This window comes from Schistocerca cancellata, chromosome 4 (assembly GCF_023864275.1).
Source record: "Schistocerca cancellata isolate TAMUIC-IGC-003103 chromosome 4, iqSchCanc2.1, whole genome shotgun sequence".
Lineage (NCBI taxonomy): Eukaryota > Metazoa > Arthropoda > Insecta > Orthoptera > Acrididae > Schistocerca > Schistocerca cancellata.
This window is the reverse complement of record NC_064629.1, coordinates 796162417-796186081: the sequence shown is the minus strand read 5'-3', so window position 1 is coordinate 796186081 and position 23665 is coordinate 796162417. Positions and strand designations below refer to the sequence as shown.

At 42.4% G+C, this 23665-nt stretch overlaps 1 protein-coding gene across 1 annotated transcript in view; it reads left to right on the top strand.

The window, feature by feature from the left end:
- The window catches only part of LOC126183632 (trimethyllysine dioxygenase, mitochondrial), a 531746-nt gene that overhangs the window by 304832 nt on the left and 203249 nt on the right, over positions 1-23665 (top strand). The window contains exon 7 of the mRNA XM_049925754.1: positions 12265-12489. Coding sequence (XP_049781711.1) covers positions 12265-12489 — 225 coding nt within the window. The remainder of the gene's footprint in view (positions 1-12264; positions 12490-23665) is intronic.

Below are 23665 nucleotides of genomic sequence, written 5' to 3'. Positions count from 1 at the left end.
GACATTATTTCTTCCACATTTCTGCCAGTGTATACTGTAGACGTTCAGAATGAAAATTCTAGAGATGTTTAAGGTGTAACCCTATCTTGTTGTCAAGAACTTGAAACAATGCAATGACGCTAGCGTGCGCTTATTGTTAATAAACTTATCTTTCATTGGAATTTTAGGTGAAATGTGCAAAAACAGATGGAGGAATATTCGGGACTCGTATCAGAGAAATAAACGAGAAAGAAAGCTTGGAACAGGTTCAGATGCCTCAGCAAAACAAAGAAAATGGGTTCTGCTTGATCACTTGGCTTTAAGAAACCTACATTTCGTGGCATTTTAAATCAAATTGTCAAGAGCATATGGAGAAATATTAGTAACTCATACCAGAGAAATATATGACATAAAATGGTTTCATTCGGTCCAAATGTGTCAGCGAAACAAAACAAATGCATTCTCTATCGTGTGATGACCACACGATTCTCGTTGCGCATCGACAGAACTGGCGGCTAGTCGCGACGCTCCCGGAGATATATGAGCCCAAATCTCGGAAACGGAGATCGATATCATTCTGATCTCAACTTTAAAAATAATTTCGATATGTTAGCTTCTTTTCATCGGCAACGATGTATGACCTAACGTGAACCATACGTAAAGTAGCCAGCGACCACATTTTTCACTGTACATAATTCAAATTTTATGCAGTAGGTTACTTGTAAATTAAGTATCGGAAAAACTGTGACGAATATCGGAAAAATAGACACCTCATTATCAAGCTGTGATGTGAAACTGTAAGATACGCAAACATCAATTTTTTGTGCCTTTTACTTTCCTCACAATCGATAGAGAAGTAATATACAGCGAAAAAAACACGCAAAACCGGAAGAGATACTTTTCAATTTTTTAAAGTAAAAGGAGAATCTGTATCGAAAAACTAACTCTGGGAGCCTATGTAACTTTGTTGCATTAACATACAGTATTTTTTACAGCAAGAAAATCGGAATTCTTATTTTTCTTATGTATTAGAATCCGCCGCCGCCGACCGGACCTTGGGAAACGGCGACGACTCCAGTCGTCTTGCGGCCGTGCCGCCGTCTGCCAGGGTGGGAAAAGAGGAGGGGGCAGCGTCGCAGTCGCAGCCAACTGTCGCGTCTTGCACAACGTAACTTTAGAGGGGTTCTACTGTATTGGGAATCGAGCTGCCCTTCTCTGGACTTTTTCGATGTCTTCCATCAATCTTGTCTGGTAATGATTCCATACCGCATGGCAATACTCTAGCAGAGGACGGACAAGGGGCATTCTGTCTAGTGGATTTGTTTCATCTTGTAAGTGTTCTGCCAACGAAACGCAATCTTTGGTTTCCCTTACCCACAACGTCATCTGTCTGATTGTTCCAATTTAAGTTGTTCGTAAATGTTATTCCTAGGTTATCAGTAGAACCGACAGACTTTAGATTTGTGTGATTTACCGTGTAACCGAAATTTAACGGACTTCTTTTCATTCTTATGTCGATGACCTCACACTTTTTCTTATTATTTAGCCGGCCTGAGTGGCCGTGCGGTTCTAGGCGCTACAGTCTGGAGCCGCGAGACCACTCCGGTCGCAGGTTCGAATCCTGCCTCGGGCATGGATGTGTGTGATGTCCTTAGGTTAGTTAGGTTTAAGTAGTTCTAAGTTCTAGGGAACTGATGACCTCAGAAGTTGAGTCCCATAGTGCTCAGCGCCATTTGAACCTTTTTTTTTTATTATTTAGAGTCAACTGCCACTTTCAGCAACATAGAAACATCTTGTCTAACTCGTTTTTCAGTTGATTATAACCTAATAATGACTTTAATAGACGGTAAATGATAGCATCATCTGCAAACAATCTCACAGGTCTGCTCAGATTGTCTCCTAAACCATTATATAGATTCCTTGGGAACAACAAATATCATTTCCGGTTTAATCGATGAATTTCCGTCGATTACAACGTACTGTGACATTTTTGAGAGGAAATCACCAATCTATTTGTACAACTGAGACGAAACTTTATAGGTACCCAATGTGATTAGAGGTCTCTTGTTAGGAACGGCGTCTAAAGCCTCACGGAAGTATAGAAATATGGAGTCCATTTGAGATCCTCTGTCTATAGTACTCATTATCTTGTGCGAGTAAAGAGCTAGTTGTGTTTCGCAAGAACGATATTTTCTGAATCCATGCTGACTGTGTGTCAGTAGACTGTTTCCTTAGATGTAATTAATATTGTTCGAACACAGTATACGTTCCAAAATCATACTTTAAATCTACGTCAGTGTTACGAGCCTGTAATTCACGGGAATACTCCCATTTCCATTTTTGAGTATGGGTTGGTCTGTGCAACTTCCCAGTGTTCACGTATCGATCTTACGTTGAGCGAGCTGTTGTATATAGTTGGAGCTATTGTATCAGCATACTCTGAAAGGGACCTAACTGGTGCACTGTCTTTACCGGAGTACTCGCCTTTATTAGATGATTTGAGGTTCTTTACTACACCGAGGAATCTACTTCTAAGTTACTCACGTTGACAGCTGTAACTGGTTCGAATTCTCGAATATTTACTTCGTCTTTTTCGTGAAGGAATTTCGGAAAGCTATGTTTAGTAACTCCGCTTTAGTGGCACTGTTGTTGGTAATACACTGAAACGCCAAAGAAACTGTTATAGGCATCGTATTCAAATACAGAGATATGTAAACAGGCAGAATACAGCGTTGCGGCCGGTAAAAGAACCTGCAAGAACGGGACCAACGACGATTGAAGAGAATCTTTCAACGTGACAGAAATGCAACCGTTCCGCAAATTGCTGCAGATTTCAATGCTGGGCCATCAACAAGTGTCAGCGTGCGAACCATTCAACGGAACATCATCGATATGGGCTTTCGGAGCCGAAGGCCCTCTCGTGTACACTCGATGGCTGCGCGACACAAATCCTTACGCCTCGCCTGGGCCCGTCAACACCGACATTGGGCTGTGGATGACTGGAAACATGTTGTCTGGTTGGACAAGTCTCGTTTCAAATTGTTTAGAGATCTCCACCCTCTCGTACCCCTACGTATTTATGGACAGCCCTGCAGGATTCATGGTGTCAGTTCCCTTCAGCGTTACTTCAGACATTAGTCGAATGTCGCTTTGCGGCACCTCTGCGTGCTCCCGGGGGCCCTACACGATGTTAAGAAGGTTTACCACTTTCTTTGGCTCTTCAGTGTATTACCATCGGCATCGCGCAGTGAAGATATTGATTGTGTCTTGCCGATGTTGTAGTTTACATATTACCAGAATCTCTTTGAATCTTCAGCTAAATTTCGAGACAGAGTTTTATGTCCAACACAAGACACACCTGCTCGACTGAGCTGTCTGTTTATTCACACGATTGTGATACTTGGACAAACAACTTAAATACACTAGAAGGGTCTTCCAGATTAAACACCAAATAAACAAACATTTCTTCCGTAATTCTTAGACGGCATAAAAGGCTAGTCTTGCTACTGCCAAGAATAAAGTCACTTGCTTGGCTAGATAGTGGAAATAGAAGTTAAGTTCCGAAACGCTACTAGTCCACTCGTCTTGAATGCTAAGTTCTTTTATCACCTTACTTCAATGCCCGAAATGATGTCCTAGTCCATACCCCCCTGGCTTGCAGTGTCCGGTCCCCGACAGTCTACACTCACTTTGGGGCTACACGGGTAGCGGAGGCTGTGCGGCGTGGACTGGGCGGTTTTTTAGGTTAGAAGGCCTCGGGAAAGTACGGGGTGGGTTGCAATCTCAAAGGGTGCATGGCAAATACAGGACGTGCTTGGATCAAGGAACAGTCGGAATTGTAGTTGTAAATTGTTGTAGTTGTGCTGGGAAAGTCCATGAGATTCAAGAACTAATAGAAAGCACAGAAGCTGAAATCGTTATAGGTACAGAAAGCTGGCTAAAGCCTGAAATAAGTTCTGCAGAAATTTTTACGAAGTCTCAGACGGTGTTCAGGAAAGATAGATTAGGCAGAATTGGTGGTGGAGTGTTTGTGTCCGTCAGTAGTGGTTTATCTTGTAGTGAAGTCGAAGTAGATACTCCGTGCGAATTGGTATGGGTGGAGGTTATACTTAACAGCCGAACTAAGTTAATAATTGGCTCCTTCTACCGACCTCCAGACTCCGATGATATAGTTGCTGAACAGTTCAGAGAAAATTTGAGTCTCGTAACAAATAAATACCCCACTCATACGGTTATAGTTGGTGGGGACTTCAACCTTCCCTCGATACGTTAGCAAAAGTACTTGTTCAAAACCGGTGGTAGGCAGAAAACATCTTCCGAGATTGTCCTAAATGCTTTCTCCGAAAATTATTTCGAGCAGTTAGTTCACGAACCCACGAGAATTGTAAATGGTTGCGAAAACACACTTGACCTCTTAGCCACAAACAATCCAGAGCTAATAGAGAGCATCATGACTGATACAGGGATTAGTGATCACAAGGTCGTAGTACCTAGGCTCAATACCGTTTCTTCCAAATCCACCAGAAACAAACGCAAAATAATTTTATTTAAAAAAGCGGATAAAGTGTCACTAGAAGCCTTCCTAAGAGACAATCTCCATTCCTTCCGAACTGACTATGCAAATGTAGACGAGATGTGGCTCAAATTCAAAGATATAGTAGCAACAGCAATTGAATGATTCATACCTCATAAATTGGTAAGAGATGGAACTGATTCCCCATAGTACACAAAACAGGTCCGAACGCTGTTGCAGAGGCAACGGAAAAAGCATGCGAAGTTGAGAAGAACGCGAAATCCCGAAAACCAGCCAAAATTTACAGACGCGCGAAATTTGGCACGGACTTCAATCCGAGATGCCTTTAATAGGTTCCACAACGAAACATTGTCTCGAAATTTGGTAGAAAATCCGAAGAAATTCTGGTCGTATGTAAAGTACACAAGCGGCAAGACGCAGTCAATACCTTCTCTGCGCAGTGCCAATGTTATTGTTACCGACGACTGTGCCGCTAAAGCGGAGTTATTGAACGAAATTCCTTCACCAGGGAAGACGAATGGAATATTCCAGAATTTGAAACACGAACAGCTGCTAGCATGAGTTTCTTAGAAGTAGATACCTTAGGGGTTGCGAAGCAACTCAAATCGCTTGATACGGGCAAGTCTTCAGGCCCAGATTGTATACCGATTAGGTTCCTTTCAGATTACGCTGATACAATAGCTCCCAAATTAGCTATCATATACAACCGCTCGCTCACCGACAGATCTGTTCCTACAAATTGGAAAATTGCGCAGGTCGCACCAGTGTTTAAGAAGGGTAGTAGGAGTAATCCATCGAACTACAGACCTATATCATTGACGTCGGTTTGCAGTAGGGTTTTGGAGCATATAATGTATTCAAACATTAGGAATCACCTCGAAGGGAACGATCTATTGATACGTAATCAGCATGGTTTCAGAAAACATCGTTCTTGTGCAACGCAGCTAGCTCTATATTCGCACGAAGTAATGGCCGCTATCGACAGGGGATCTCAAGTTGATTCCTTATTTCTAGATTTCCGGAAAGCTTTTGACACCGTTCCTCACAAGCGACTTCTAATCAAGCTGCGGGCTTATGGGGTATCGTCTCAGTTGTGCGACTGGATTCGTGATTTCCTGTCAGGAACAACGAGAAGTGTTAGGTGATCCGCGTGAGTTCCACAAGAAATCCGTTGGAATTCGATTACTCGATAAATAGTACAATTCTCAAGGCTGTCAATTCAACTAAGTGCCTGGGTGTTAAAATTACGAACAACTTCAGTTGGAAAGACCACATAGATAATATTGTGGGGAAGGCGAGCCAAAGGTTGCGTTTCATTGCCAGGACACTTAGAAGATTCAACAAGTCCACTAAAGAGACAGCTTACACTACACTCGTTCGTCCTCTGTTAGAATATTGCTGCGCGGTGTGGGATCCTTACCAGGTGGGATTGACGGAGGACATCGAAAGGGTGCAAAAAAGGGCAGCTCGTTTTGTATTATCACGTAATAGGGGAGAGAGTGTGGCAGGTATGATACGCGAGTTGGGATGGAAGTCATTAAAGCAAAGACATTTTTCGTCGCGGCGAGATCTATTTACCAAATTTCAGTCACCAACTTTCTCTTCCGAATGCGAAAATATTCTGTTGAGCCCAACCTACATAGGTAGGAATGATCATCAAAATAAAATAAGAGAAATCAGAGCTCGAACAGAAAGGTTTAGGTGTTCGTTTTTCCCGCGCGCTGTTCGGGAGTGGAATGGTAGAGAGATAGTATGATTGTGGTTCGATGAACCCTCTGCCAAGCACTTAAATGTGAATTGCAGAGTAATCATGTAGATGTAGATCAGAGAGCGGCGGTGAACGGTGGACTGGAGACTACAGTTGCAGTGGCGGCGGCGGCTCTGGTGGTGATCATCAGTTCCAGGGAGGCGATGTCACTCCTTTCTGCTGCTTTAGCGAGAGCTTATGTCCTCGCTTCAGGATTGATTACTCCGTTTTGTCTGGCTGCAGAGCTGGGCCGCTGTAGCAAAACGTAGTGCCGATCTGCGCATGTAGATTCTAGCTGTGTGTGACTATTGCGGTATCGGCGCGACCGCCGGAATCGCCCTCTGCTGCCCCCCCCCCTCCCCCCCTCACCACTCACTTCCTCGCCCCTCCGCGGTACGAGCGGAGCCGTGGGCGTTTCAATATTGCGGCCAGCAGACATTCAGCCGCTGGCGTTCCGTGATAGGCGCGCCACAGCACACAGATTCGTTGTGGAAGCTCTTAAAAGCATCTCGTACTGAAGTCAGCGCTACGTTTCGAACCTCAGTAAACATCACCATAAACAACATCGCCAATCTTGGAGATATTGCGTTCTTTTAAATTTGGCATGTCTTATTCGTTGCCTCATGCAACAGTGATCTTGCCTGTTTCGTGTCCCCAGGGGGATCAGTACTATCTTTAATTACATTGAGAAGCCAAATAAACTGGTACACACGCATAATATCATGTAGGGCCCCCGCGAGCACGCAGAAGTGCCGCGACACAACGTGGCAAGGACTCGACTAATGTGTGGAGTAGTGCTGGGGAGAACTGACACAATGAATTCTGCAGGGCTGTCCATAAATCCGTGAGGGTATGAGGGGGTGAAGATCTCTTCTGAACAGCACATTGCAAGGAAGCCTATATATGCTCAATAATGTTCACATCTAGGGAGTTTGGTGGCCAGCGGAAGTCTTTAAACACAGAAGAGTATTCTGGTCGTGTGCGGTGTCGCATTGTCCGGCTGGAATTGCCCAAGTCCGTCGGAATGCACAATGGACACGAATGGATGCAGCTGATCAGACAGGATGCTTACATATGTGTCACCTGCCAGAGTCATATCTAGAGGTATGAGGGTTCCCATATCACTCCAACTGCACACGCTCCACACTATTACAGAGCCTGCACCAGCCCCTGGTAACATGCAAGGTCCATGGATTCATGAGGTTGTCTCTACACCCGCACTCGTCCATCCGCTCAACACAATTTGAAACGTAACTCGTCCGAACAGGCAACATGTTTCCAGTCGTCAACAGTCTAATGCTGACGGGCCAGTAATCAAGGGTACACGGGTGTGTCTTCGGCTCTGAAAGCCCATATCGATGATGTTTAGTTGAATGGATCGCACGCTGACACTTCTTGATGGCCCAGCATTGAAATCTGCAGCAATTTACGGAAGGGTTGCACTTCTGTCACGTTGAACGATTCTCTACAGTTGTCGTTGGTCCCGTTCTTGCAGGATCTTTTTCCGGCCCCAGCGATGTCGCAGATTTGATGTTTTAGAGGATTCCTGCTATTCTCGGTATACTCGTGAAATGGTCGTACGGGAAAATCTCCACTTCATCGCTACCTCGGAGATGCTGTTTCCCACCGCTCGTGCGTCGACTATAACACCACATTCAAACTCACTTGAATCTTGACAAACTGCCGTTGTAACAGCAGCAACCGGTCTAACAACTGCACCCGACACTTGTCGTCTTATACAGGGTGTTACAAAAAGGTACGGTCAAATTTTCAGGAAACATTCCTCACACACAAATAAAGAAAAGATGTTATGTGGACATGTGTCCGGAATCGCTTAGTTTCCATGTTAGAGCTCATTTTAGTTTCGTCAGTATGTACTGTACTTCCTCGATTCACCGCCAGTTGGTCCAATTGAAGGAAGGTAATGTTGACTTCGGTGCTTGTGTTGACATGCGACTCATTGCTCTACAGTACTAGCATCAAGCACAACAGTACGTAGCATCAACAGGTTAGTGTTCATCACGAAGGTGGTTTTGCAGTCAGTGCAATGTTTACAAATGCGGAGTTGGCAGATGCCCATTTGATATATGGATTAGCACAGGGCAATAGCAGTGGCGCGGTACGTTTCTATCGAGACAGATTTCCAGAACGAAGGTGTCCCGACAGGAAGACGTTCGAAGCAATTGATCGGCGTCTTAGGGAGCACGGAACATTCCAGCCTATGACTAGCGACTGGGGAAAACCTAGAACGACGAGGACACCTGCAATGGACGAGGCAATTCTTCGTGCAGTTGACGATAATCCTAATGTCAGCGTCAGAGAAGTTGCTGCTGTACAAAGTAACGTTGACCACGTCACTGTATGGACAGTGCTACGGGAGAACCGGTTGTTTCCGTACCATGTACAGCGTGTGCAGGCACTATCAGCAGCTGATTGGCCTCCACGGGTACACTTCTGCGAATGGCTCATCCAACAATGTGTCAATCCTCATTTCAATGCAAATGTTCTCTTTACGGATGAGGCTTCATTCAAACGTTATCAAATTGTAAATTTTCACAATCAACATGTGTGGGCTGACGAGAATCCGCACGCAATAATGTAATCACGTTATCAACACAGATTTTCTGTGAACGTTTGGGAAGGCATTGTTGGTGACGTCTTGATTGGCCCCTGTTCTTCCACCTACGCTCAATGGAGCACGTTATCATGATTTCATACGGGATACTCTACCTTTGCTGCTAGAACATGTGTCTTTACAAGTATGACACAACATGTGGTTCATGCACGATGGAGCTCCTGCACATTTCAGTCGAAGTGTTCGTACGCTTCTCAACAACAGATTCGGTGACCGATGGACTGGTAGAGGCGGACCAATTCCATGGCCTCCACGCTCTCCTGACCTCAACCCTCTTGACTTTCATTTATGGGGGCATTTGAAAGCTCTTGCCTATCCAACCCCGGTTCAAATGGTTCAAATGGCTCTGAGCACTATGGGACTCAGCATCTTAGGTCATAAGTCCCCTAGAACTTAGAACTACTTAAACCTAACTAACCTAAGGACATCACACACACCCATGCCCGAGGCAGGATTCGAACCTGCGACCGTAGCAGTCCCGCGGACCCAACCCCGGTGCCAAACGTTGAGACTCTTTGTGCTCGTATTGTGGACGGCTGTGATACAATACGCCATTCTCTAGGGCTGCATCAGCGCATCAGGGATTCCATACGACGGAGGGTGCATGCATGTATCCTCGCTAACGGAGAACATTTTGAACATTTCCTGTAACTAAGTGTTTGAAGTCACGCTGGTACGTTCTGTTGCTGTGTGTTTCCATTCCATGATTAATGTGATTTGAAGAGAAGTAATAAAATGAGCTGTAACATAGAAAGTAAGCGTTTCCGGACACATGTCCACATAACATATTTTCTTTCTTTTTGTGTGAGGAATGTTTCCTGAAAGTTTGGCTGTACCTTTTTGTAACACCCTGTATAGGCGTTGCCTACCGCAGCGCTGTATTCTGCCTGTTTACATATCTCTGTATTTGAATACCCATGCCTATACCAGTTTCTTTGGCGCTTCACTGTAATTTATTCCGTTTAAATCTCTCAATTAGCGCTGATACAATTTATTTGAGTTTAACCCACATCTGGTCTATACTTACATAGTTAAATTTGAGGGAGTGGAGACAGTCTCTTAGGAAGGTGTCAGGCGAAATTTTATGAAACGTGAGACAAAATATGTGCAAAAATTGGCGAATTGCGTAAAAACACAGCGATGTATGCAAGCTACTCAGCAGTCGATAGATAAAGTCGACGACGGTGGAGAACTGCTGAAACGTTTCGCAACAGATGATAAAACATGGGCTTACGGCTATGTTATCAGAGATACAAGCAATGTAATACATGAATCTCTCACTCCGATATCAAAAAGGCTTACTTTTTACTAACACTTAAGTTGATGTGAAACAGCCATATACACCACAGACGAAAGCTGCGCGGACACCTATGTTTCTGGATCTTTATTGGAATTATAATAGTTTTTCCAGTTGAAAACGTAATCACCATGAACTGCAGCGGGGCCTGAAGATGGTGAACTGTATCACCGAACCCGACGCCGGCGGGATCAGGGATTTTCACCTGCCTAATGATGACTTGGTGTTTGTGTTATCCTCAGCATTTTTCATCATCATTCATGAAAGTGGCGAGTTTGGACTGAGCTAAGGTTGAGAATTTGTACGGGCGCTGATAACCGTGCAGTTGGGCGCCCCACAAACCAATAATCACCATCATCATTATCACCATCTTCATCTTCATCTTCATCATCATCACCGAAACCGGACGCACATAAATGAAACTAATACATACAAGTGAAGGTATTATTATTATTATTATTATTATTGCATATTGCACATAAATACAGCAGCTGCAGTTCAATTGCACGCCAGAAGATCGATACACAGTAACAAAAGCATAAAAACATTACATGTTTTAAAGTACTTCAGAAAGATTCCATTTACCTAAGAGCAGCAAAACGTTTATGTAACGCCAACTTGATTGTGAGCGCAAAATTTATGTGTCAGGGAGGTATAAGCACAGCGAATGACGTTGTTAACCATGGCGGATTTAAGCTTGCGACAGGCGCCTTTAAGACTAGTCCTATAGTACCCAGCTTCTATGCTGAGGCTGGCGAGACGTAATTTGCCGTCTGGTGGTAGCTACACATCATGCACCTAGTCTACAACCCACAGACCATCTCAGTCACCAACGTACTACACCATTTCTCGTCCTGCAGTGAGCAGTTAGGCCATTCGGGAACAGTACTAGTGATATTCGGTGTGACTGAAATCACTGTCCTAAACTGAGGGCGGGGTCAGTAACGGCTTGATTTCAGAAGAGCCCTAGGGTAATTTTAAAAATATTGACGTGCAAGAAAAGCTCTGGCAAAAACAACATTTTTAAATAACACTTTAGCCAAGCACCGCAGTAACGTTGTAAACATGGATGCGTCTAAAAAGGGAGATTCTATCGGTTGCTCTATTATATTTCCTGAATCTGTCCTCAAGGTTCGTTTACCAAATGAATTTAAAGTCTGTAATGTTGATGTACATATTATTTTCAGGATACTAGAGGTGATGAGACGTTATCGAACTATGAAATTCCTCATCTGTTTTGACTGCATGGATGCTCTTGAACCTATACGGCGATTGTACTTGACAAAAAAGTGTAGACTCCCCCTTATTCCTTTCTCGTTTCTGCTGAACGTCAGGGTCATGCGTCAATGGAAGAAGAGTAGACTGGGTTGAGAGATGACAAGATGTTGTCAAACCTAAATACAGCTATATTTTCCCTCTCTCCAGTCACTAAGAAGAGACGAAGTAGCTCTAACAAGCCTTGAACAGCACAGTCTCCTGTGGCACATTCGTTTCTTCATCTAACGATAAAGCAAATGTGTTATGGATTTTAAGGATTTGTATTGTGTCAAGCCTTCTACGTAGAAGGCCAAAAGGGAGATTTTAGGTCATTCCCAGTGTGGCAGGTTAATCAACATAATTTTTTTATGTAAGTGATCATCCAGAAAAATATCCTGTATTACTGTTGCAGTCTCTTCTGTTTAAGTATTTGTATTTTAAAAATATTTTTTAAGACAATTACATATTCACAGTTTTGTGATTTGCTTAGAAGACGGTGAATGTAGTCGTAAATGTGAGACTGAACTGCAAGTACGTAAATAAGTATGCTCTTAACGAAGGTTTTGTGATAGCATACTAATTTCTGTATTTAAAAATTTTCATCACATTTGTCTTCGAATGTTTAAGTAAGAGCAATAATAGCTATGATGATGGACACCATAAATCCACAACATTTTCATCATGACTGGTCTCATGCGACATGTCTCTGAGTCGGTTTTTATTTCACTCATTTCTTGTGGAAGTTATAACTACCCAGTGAAATGTCGTGATGGATCTTCAACCATTTTCTGTGATCTGACAGACGTGACTTTCAGTTTACAGGTATTCCACTGTCTACACCACGACGGTGAAGGAGGCAGAACGCTGTTAGTGGATGGGTTTAGAGCTGCAGAAGATGTGAAAAAGACGCACGCAGAGTCTTACAGGAGACTATGCACGACACCTGTGGAATTCCGTTATCTGGAGAAAGGAAGGCACTATTCATTTACCGGACCAATACTAAACCTAAATGCAGTCACTAAGGATATCGAGCACATCAGGTGAGTTTCGTCAAAATATTTAAATACTTACATCATAGAGAACACCGTACGTCAAAACCCGTTCTTGATAAAATGCGGATGATTCGCCCATGTTCCTCGTTAAGTTGGCAAATAACATTCGCAATCACAATATGAAAGTGTAAGACAATAAGACATCAGCTGATACCACGTAGATATGTGCAGCATATAGTTATTAAGTATATTTTTGTGGTGATCTGTATAATCCTTTCGTTGAACAAAGGATCATTTTTTCAGAAGAAATACTTGTAGACTTGCTCATAGGTAGCAGGTTTGTTGCATAAAAACACTATCTATTATTACTTACGGTAAGGCTGTCAACTGTTAAAGCATAAATTATACTGTACTGATCTCAAACGTACACCATTCACTTTCTTCCATATCCTAGAGTCTCCTCTCAGCGAAATCCATAGTTAATGATTGATCAATTATAAATACTCTCTGTAGCTGACGTGACGTTCCTATGTCGCAGTTATTAGCGGTTATATACAATAAATTTACTTGTTTCAACATACTGAATACTAGTATTTATTTGTAATGAAATGTCAAAAGTCATGGGATAATTACCTAATGTTGTGCAGGATGTCCTTTAGCCCGATGATGTCTTTCAAAGCAGAGCTGGTAGTTCCCAACAGATATTTTTGACCATGCTCATTCGATAGTTGCTCGTAACTGCGGATGTAAGAGTTTGATTACGACTGAGAACGTTGACAATGCCAGCAAAATTTTAGGCTCACTTTGTGCCGGGTGAAGTAGTACGTTGGCCAAAGCAAGGAATGAAATGGTTCAGAATGCTCTTTAAACCCAATTCAAACGATAATCGTCCTGCGACCTGGTAGACCCTACATTGGTGACATAGAAAATGTTTATAGGGAACATGAAGTATATTAAGTGATGAATTAATCACCTAGTAACTGGAAATGGTGATTCTGAAGTCCTGACTGAGTCAACTTCACAAGAGAAATCAATGTCAATATCCGATACGCCATTACGTAGCCGACCTGTTCTTCAGTACCTTGCTGAAACTGAAGTTAATGCTTTCCTGTTTGTGATGCCACACGAGAACCAGCTTCAGTTACTAGATAACTTTACTCACCATACCAAAATGCATTTTTCTCATGATCTAAAGTCCAATTAACGTGTCTGCACGCGCATAGTGTCCCTAGTTCTTACATCTTTTGATGTCTTATATAAATGGCAGATGTTGCTATCCCGACCTAGTCGACACATATCTCACTAAAAGAAGGGGAAATTATTTCATTCAGTGATGATTGTAAACCTGCCAGGATGATTCTGCTCAAATGGCACTAAATGCGTTATCTACGAGTGTCTGATGCCTTCAGAAACCTACTTCCAGTTTACTACTGACAATATGGGTGGAGAAATTTTCGAAGATTAGTAGAGAATTAAAATTTTCAGCTTTGTTACAAGAAAATAACTCCGAGTAAGAGTGCTTTGGAGACGGCCAATCGACTTTATTGATCGCATAAGGGAGGAAAACCGTTGTTGCAGTTGGTAGTATATATAAAATAGCGCATTCTACATGACGCAGTATTTCATAACAGCGTCTGTTGCCTAAACTTCTTCTGTGTTTATGAGGAATAAATGATTAATATATTCCTCGGGGTATAGAAGAAGACAATCGTTTATCCGACTCGATGAAAAATTTTTTTCCATCACTCAGACCAAATGCAGTAAACCGACAAGTTAAATTTATAAAACGTATCTTGAGAATCTTTTAAAATACATTCATGTATGATAGCAGTTTATAGATGGCGAATGTCAACCGACTTGCGCGGTAGAAGTAATACCGCTAAACTGCCCACCTGTTTGCCAGCAGTGTGACTTTATTTTTATCGCCTATTTAAAAACTTTATTTCGAGGCTTCAAAATTGTCGACTAATAATAAAATCCGTGGTAAGTGCCACAACTGCTATCTTGAGGAAATCGCAAAAACTTCCAGAAAGCATTCCTTTTTGCTATACTTATTTTTTTATAGCCTAAAGAAATGAAGACAGTTTATCTACAAACATTTTTAGAGTAAAGTTACGTAAAACACTTAACAACAACAAAAAAATTCTTGATGGAACAAAACAAGAACAAGGCTATGTGCCAACCTCTCTAACATAAAAACCTGGCTAAGTTTACCACTTATATATGTAAATAAAGGGGTGTGGGAAGGCTAATAATAATAACTTTACTATTATAAAAACCTGGAAACTACTGTTTACAGTTTTTGTACAGTAACTATATTATTATGAAAAGTCGGTTCAGTTAGGCCTACAGGACTGCTGTGTTAGCAAACAAACTAGTTAAAGAACAAAGACAAAATCAAGCACGTTACTGTGTTCCTACAAGTTTTATTTCAAAATAAATGCCTTTTACAAAGTTTAAAAAGTTACATATTGTATTAATTTACCACTATTTTATAAACAAAATACTCCAGTGTTACAGTCTATAAACAGCTGCTGTGCTTACTCAGATTTTGGTAAAACAGTTTTTCTTGTTTGAGATAAGGTATCATCTTTTTTAAGTCCTCCTTCTTCTCAGTTTTCAACCTGGCTGTTAGTTCAAGCTGGGGTAGATCTAAGTCTTTTATGGTTTCCATATTCACACCGTTTTGAACACATTCGTTTGCATCCACGTTTCAACTTCACTGAATTTTTGTTGTTGTAAACACTTTTCCTGGGTTGGTTTTGGAAACTTTGAGCCAAATGGCCTTGGAAATTTCTAACGTTTTTGTGATGAGGTGTTTTTTAGCTACTTTGGGAAGTCATAAAAATAATCATCGTTCATCATAGTGGTTAGAAAAGGAGTTTTGCTATTGGCATTACACAAAACTCTCACAAGATCCAAAGGAACTTCACATTTTTCTACTCTTTTTCTTTTTTCAATTAGAGCAAAGACTCGGTCACAAGTTAAGTACGAGTGTCCAGAGACGACATACTTGGGGTGAACTTCGTCAAAGAAATCATTACAGACCAAGTATATTCATAGGAACAATACCATTTGGCTTTTTTTTTTTTTTTTTTTTTGCCGCAGCTGTTGTCAGACCACACTATTAACTTTTTTCTTGGGTAATTTTACTGTTAATCTTCCTTAACACACAGCTCGCAGTTTCTTTGCCTCCCCTGCCACTCATGCCCTCATGCCAAAGAAACATACAACCTTTATTATTATCTGCTATATGCAATCCCAAATTTTAACAAGGAAGTTGAGAAAATAATACATTTGGCAGTGTGACAATGTTGGCAAACAGAAAATCTATTGTAAATCTATGTCTACTGTGCATGTATCACTTGTAGGAGTGGTAGAATATACATGATCACGTTTCATCTCATCTAAAGCTTTTTCTGAACGTCTATGATGAAATTCTAGTTACGTACAATGCACAGCTCTATTGCTTGAGTCATTCAGCATTTTACTTTCAAGCAGATCACATGTGTTACACGTATTTTTCCCTGGAAAAACATACAACCTTTATTATTATCTGCTATATGCAATCCCAAATTTTAACAAGGAAGTTGAGAAAATAATACATTTGGCAGTGTGACAATGTTGGCAAACAGAAAATCTATTGTAAATCTATGTCTACTGTGCATGTATCACTTGTAGGAGTGGTAGAATATACATGATCACGTTTCATCTCATCTCAAGCTTTTTCTGAACGTCTATGATGAAATTCTAGTTACGTACAATGCACAGCTCTATTGCTTGAGTCATTCAGCATTTTACTTTCAAGCAGATCACATGTGTTACACGTATTTTTCCCTGGGCGGTGAAATCTCAGTTTGGGGAAGTGTTCTTTCAATACTTTTTTATAGTACAAATATCTAATTTTTGTGTTTGGATAATGCATAACAAAAGCCTCATACATTCTGCTGTAATTTAAATCTTGGTTTAAAAATAGAAGGGAGCTTTTAGCCCTTGTGCAATGGCTTTCACCCTTGGGAAGATTTTGATGTGTTCAACAATGCGTTTCACATCAGCAGCTGTATATTTCGTTTTTTTTTTTTTTTTATTTCCCCTATGTTCAATGTAGGTAACATCATCACTCTTTTTTGCTTTTACCAAGGTTTCCACTCTTTGCCTCGTAATTTTGTGTATTTCTAGAAAGGTTTTTCGCAGACTTCAAAATGTCCGCCTTTGTTATCAGGAACTGTATAAAAAACACTATCCTGTCCACGACTCTCCTCAAGTTCTTTGTAAGAACCATGACACCTTCTTCTAACATTGCATACACTTAAGTTTCCCATCAAATAAGAGTTTTGCTTAACATTATCACCTACTTGGCCTAGTTTGTAGAACTGATTGAATATGTTTGATTTGTATTCCAATGCAATGTCTCTACATTGATAGTGTTCCTGGCATGAAATTTACAATAAACAACCATGGGAATTAGAGGCATTAAATAATTTGTGACTGCCACGAATAACTTGTTTGTTTGCCACTCTGCACAGTTAGTAGGTCTACTATAGTCCAGGAACCAAGCCCAACATAACCTAACATGGTCTGCATAATCTAAACGTAGGTTAGATTAAAACGCCACAGAAAAATCATAATCAAGCGAAGTTCTTCAAAATAGCCTTAGTCCTAAGGCATTAAAGCTATCATATACACTTACCTCATCAGGTGGAGGTCGCTTTAGAGGTACAGTAACCCCTTTTCCGACATTTTCTTGTTTCATCCATCACATAAACCACAATAGTAAACACACAGACAGGACTAATCACTGCAGCTTGAACACAATCGAATCTCAAACTAAAAACATCAACACAGGCACATAGCCCGGATTTTGTTTCAGAACAGGTGGCACTTAGCACCTGGCGCAGTCTGGTGGAAACGTTTTAAACCACTTCCATACTGATTACTAGATAGCCCGGTTTTTACTGATGAAGGTTAGGCACATAACCCATATTTTGACAATAAAACGAATTTTTTTGTTTTTGGCACTTAGACCGGATCTTATAATTAGTCGACAATTGTAGCCTGCTTCTGGAAACCCAGCGGAAATTGCACAATCGTGCGGATACAATAACGATTCACAGCATATTTCATGCTCAACTTTTAGCACCAAATTTTCAAGTTATATTATCGTATTTCTGGTATGCATCAAAATTAATTCCCGAAAAATAAATATTTTAAAATGTAAACCACGTCTGTTTTCTGCTGAACCTTCGAAATGAACGGTGTAATTGCGGGAAGACTAAACTCAATGGATGGTGTTGGTCTCACCAGTATATTTGCTTCCAATATTCATATAACAAGTACTATTCATCTAGTCGTTCGAAGAAATGGAGGACATCTAACAGTGCGAGTGAAAGAGCCAGGTTTAAATTTTTAATTTTTTACTAATCCAAGTCGTTTGAAAAATTTATTTATTTACATTATTATTTCTCATCGATTTACTTTCCATATTAACCCTACTATTCATATCAATTGCAAAACGGAAAAAATAAAAAAATGAATGTGCTTAGGAATCGAACACAAATTCTCTGCTCGCCAGCGAAATGCTTTTCATTTCAATAAAATAAAATTATTTTTTCTAATTAAATAAAAGCAATCTTCTGTAGTCGATTATCATGAAATAATACAAAGTTCATTTTCCAAATGAGTGTGTCAATCGTATTTTTGAGGAAATTTATAAGCTTTATAATTATTTTTATATTTATTCTTTGTTTGGTGACTTCTAATGCTTTTCACACACCTGTCTCACTTACACGAAATAACTATAGGAATTTAAGAGATTCTTCTGTGGTTCCTGCTTTCTCATTGTGTCGATTATCTACGAACTGTCATTATAGACAGTACTTGGGTGGATTCTTTGATCACGATATGCAGCATGTTGCCAAATGTTTTCCTGTGATTCATCATCCCCATCCCGTGCATTACGAAAATATTCCCCTTCATCATTGGGCAAATATTCCGATAATGTGGCATCTCGTTTCGCAGTAATGTAGGTGATCATTCATAGTGCTGCATTTTGATTGGTTGGTTGTTTTGGGGAAGGAGACCAGACAGCGTGGTCATCGGTCTCATCGGATTAGGGAAGGAAGTCGGCCGTGCCCTTTCAGAGGAACCATCCCGGCATTTGCCTGGAGTGATTTAGGGAAATCACGGAAAACCTAAATCAGGATGGCCGGACGCGGGATTGAACCGGCGTCCTCCCGAATACGAGTCCAGTGTCTAACCACTGCGCCACCTCGCTCGGTGCTGCATTTTGTTTAGTAACGGTATCGCGTACTGTCAGGCCGCATCAGTTGTCGAACGTTCAGATTGCGTGAAGGCTACTGGGTGGCTGAGAACATTCCACATGTCCTGCGCTGGTCCACAAACAAATCTATGTGCGAGTGAGTCAGTTTCCGCATTTGTGGCAGGTGGCTGTTGCGCTGAGGTGTTTTCTGTGCAGCTTGTAGTTTGTAGGGATTTTGTCATTGACAGTTAGATACCATCGTGAGCGAATACGTGAAGGCAGAAAAGTCTGGTGAAAAAATGGTTCAAATGGCTCTGAGCACTATGGGACTTAACTTCTGGGGTCATCAGTCGCCTAGAACTTAGAACTAATTAAACCTAACTAACCTAAGGACGCCACACACATCCATGCCCGAGGCAGGATTCGAACCTGCGACCGTAGCAGTCGCGCGGCTCCAGACTGTAGCGCCTAGAACCGCTCGGCCAGAAAGTCAGAAAGTCTCGTGAATATTTCACCACAGTACTGTCTACTTCACATGTGATTACCTTTCTTCAATGGGGTTTCCCCGTGCGGCCTTTATCATGACTGCGTTTAAAGCCTTGTTAAGCAGCAATGTGGTGATTGATATACTGGAGCGCACATGAATAAATTCAAGAAAATATTTCTGGATGTCCTGATATTCGGGGGAATCGGCGTGAGGTGTACCAGTGGCGATCGGCTCCTTTGCCTCATGTTGGTTAAGAGACTGTGAAGAAGGCATGCACCCTATCGCTGTATTTCTTTCTCATTTCGGTTGACAAGGAGCGTTGCGCATTTGTCGGACGCTGATGAGCTCAAGGTCGCCCCGTGAGGGAGCCGGGATGACTGCCGTGAAATTTTAAAAATATTACCAAGGAGGAGAAACCCGTTGAATACTCGCTGCATATTCGCCACCAAAGCTTCAGGGAGCGGAAATACTTGGGACATGAAGTACATTTTTCTTGCGACGGATACGCGAGTTGTTTGCACTTTTCACAGGAGGTTCAGGTAACTTTCTGACTGAGATTTGGACTGATGTGGTTCAGGAGGTCAGACCAGTTCTTAGTTATCACGTGACCCCGAGCAACAACCTAGCAGACGCCCAGGGAAGGGTGCGAGGTCTGATGCTCAGCCCGTGTCACTTCAGGAGTTTCAACAAAGCTCCTACTTAAGGGAAGTACTGTCGCCTTTGTGCTGTTGATCTGAGCGCCAGATGCCTTCATATAGATTTTAAGTATGTCTTCTAGGGAGTCCACGTCTTGTTGGGAAGACACAACAACGGATACGTCGTCTGCATGTACCGTGCAGCGGATCCGCATGTTATGAACCACCAATCCTCTAATTCTGTTTTCAGTGAGATGTTGTAGTGGTTCAATGGCAATAGCATACAGAGCTATGGACAGCGGGGATCCTTAGTGGACAGACCGACCATTGCGGAGAGATTTTGTGAGGTGATCACTGAATGAAATTCAAGAGGAAACATTTGAGAACATTCCACGGAGGATTGTTGTAATACGATCGCCATATGCCATCCTCTTCAACGCTTCTATTACAGACTCGTAGTTCTCACTGTCAAAAGCTTTAAAAAAGTCTAGAAATAAAACTGCTTTTCTCTTTCAGTTACGGCCGCTGCTGCTTAGCATATCACGTCCCTTATCCCACATGCTGCAGTAATCATACTTCTACGAGGGACGGTACAATGTTGTTACCTGCCTAAAGTCTTTTCCAAGAATGATTCTGAAATATGCATTAAGCAGTGTGAAAGACCGCTGGTTGCATACATATGTGGTCCGGCCAGTTTTCGGGATAAGTAGTAATACGCCTTCTTTCAGAGTGCTGGGTACTGTTGCCCCTCACCAGACGTCATGAGCAACAGCTTGAAGGGTGTCTTCGAGGGTGTCTCAATAGCATTGGTAGAATTCTGCTCCAAAGACATTAGGCCCTGGCGACTTTCCCTTAGCTGTGCAGATAGTTGCTTCCTCAGTGTCGTCGATCGTGAGTGGTGCTTCCAGAGCGACCCTACTCACCTCTAGCAGGTGTTCTTGGATGATACTTAGCTCTGCGTAACAAGCTTTTTCGTCGATATTTTGCCCGTCATACAGCATGTGTAGGCACAGCCCATAATCCCCGTCTGGGTATCTACTCGTGGCCGGAGTCGTTGAGCTTTTTGTCTGCATGTGAGACTCAAAACATGGAACAGCGATATCCTTCCTTTGGCCACTAAAGCTTTTGGTCAAGACTGAACAAAGCCTTCGGGGAGCTGCTTTCGCCATGTGTCGGTGATTTTAGCTTCATAATACTTCAGATTTGTATATGTTGCAGTAACAAATGGCTCTGAGCACTATGGGACTTAACATCTATGGTCATCAGTCCCCTAGAACTTAGAACTACTTAAACCTAACTAACCTAAGGACAGCACACAACACCCAGCCATCACGAGGCAGAGAAAATCCCTGACCCCGCCGGGAATCGAACCCGGGAACCCGGGCGTGGGAAGCCAGAACGCTACCGCACGATCACGAGATGCGGGCTGTTGCAGTAACAAAGACATTAGTTCTCTGGCACAAGCCCCTGAGACAGTAGTAGTAAAACTCTATGCTCGATTCTTGCCAGAAGCGTTTTCACCTAGCGTACTGTTTCACTACTGAGCGAAGGCTCGGTTAGGCTTTGCGTAGCAGATCCACCATGTCAGAAAATTGGGACTATGGTGTCTTTGTAAAAGAAATTTCTCCCATTTGAGTCTTACTTAATTTTTAAACTTGAGGTCCTGCATGAGGCTAGTGTACAGCTTCCAGTAGCCGAAACCACGAGAGACCTGTTGACACTGAAGGTTTATAAAACAGGAGTAGGCGCAGTGATTAGAAAAAAACTGATTGGCGTTATGTCATCGCTCGTGACATGCGGTTGCAGAGCGGGGCAGACATATACCATATCCCGCTGGCTTATTGCACACACACTGGGACAGATAAGTAAATTCGACACGGGGGCCGTGTAACTGTTCCCAAGTGTCAATAAGGTGAAGACCGGTGACCAGACCGCGCGGGGTAGCCGCGCAGTCTTACGTGCTTTGCCAACGTTAGAGCGGCTCACCCCTTCGGAGGTTCGAGTCCTCCCTCGGGCATGGGTGTGCACGTTGTCCTTAGCGTAAGTTAAAGTTATTTTAAGTAGTGTGTAAGCCTAGGGACCGATGACCTCAGCAGTTTGGTCCCATAGGAACTTACCATACATTTCCAATTTTCCGGTGACCAGAGTTTCAAGTTCATGACGCTTCTTGAAGATGGGCGTCTGATCCGTAGCACGGAGGACGGAGGTAAAGTCTCCAGCAACGAGTAGCCGACCACCTTTGGTGCCGATAAAATTCGGTACCTCTTCTTTAAAAAACAGAGAATGGTCGTGTCGTTTTGTCTGTCTACCGGGTGATCAAAAAGTCAGTATAAATTTGAAAACTTAATAAACCACGGAATAACGTAGATAGAGAGGTAAAAATTGACACACATGCCTAAAATGACATGGGGTTTTATTAGATAAAAAAAAAAAACAAAGTTCACAATATGTCCGACAGATAGCGCTGGACAGCAAAACGTCAGTGATTGCGCGTGACAATCGTGTATAAAATGAGCTGTAATGAGAGAATCAGATGCACCAGCAGTCGCAGCATGTTGACGGTACCTGAAAAGGCGCTTTTAGTGAAGCTCTATTATCAGAATGGGGAATGTGCTAGTTCAGCGTTACGATCTTATCGCCATACGAAGGGGATTCGGTCCGTTAACAAATGCAGCTGTGGCGGGAATGATTTCGAAGTTCGAAGCCACGGGTTGTTTAGACGGTAGACCCCGTAGTGGCCGACCGAGCCAGTCGCACGTCGCACCGGCATTCCATACACTACTGTTTGGTTGGCACTTAGGCGTACCCTCCGATGCTATCCCTACAAAATCCATCGGCATCATGAACTGTTACCTGGCGATTTAGTGAAGCGGAGGACATTTGCGGTGTGGGCGTTTCAAAAGATGGCGGAAGATGACGATTGGTTGAGTAACGTGTTGTGGACCGACGAAGCTCATTTCACGCTCCCAGGGTCTGTCAACGCCCACAACTGCAGAATTTGGGATACCGAAAATCCTAGAACTGTCGTGGAAACTCCATTGCACGTCGAGAAAGTCACGGTATGGGTTGGATTTACCACATCTACCGTTATCGGGCCTTTTTTCTTCGAGGAAATGCGTGATTCTGGTTTTGTAACTGCTACCGTGACGGGTGAGAGGTACGCCGATATGTTACAGAATCGCATCATCCCCAGCCTGGCTGATAAACACCTGCTGGAACGTACGATATTTATGTAGGATGGCGCTCGACCCCATATTGCTAGACGTGTGAAAGATTTCTTGCGCGCGTCGTTTGGTGATGATCGTGTGCTCAGCCGCCCCTTTCGTCATGCTTGGCCTCCCAGGCCCCCAGACCTCAGTCCGTGCGATTATTGGCTTTGGGGTTACCTGAAGTAGCAAGTGTATCGTGATCGACCGACATCTCTAGGGATGCTGAAAGACAACATAAGACGCCAATGCCTCACCATAACTCCGGACATGCTTTACAGTGCTGTTCACAACATTATTCCTCGACTACAGCTATTGTTGAGGAATGATGGTGGACATATTGAGCATTTCCTGTAAAGAACATCATCTTTGCTTTGTTTTACTTTGTTATGCTAATTATTGCTATTCTGATCAGATGAAGCGCCATCTGTCGGAAATTTTTTTGAACTTTTGTATTTTTTTGGTTCTAATAAAACCCCATATCATTCCAAGCATGTGTGTCAATTTGTACCTCTCTATCTACATTATTCCGTGATTTATTCAGTTTTCAAATTTATACTGACTTTTTGATCACCCAGTATGTTCGATATGCCTCGACCATTAAGAAGACGCTGGACATCAGTGAACGGAATGCCAT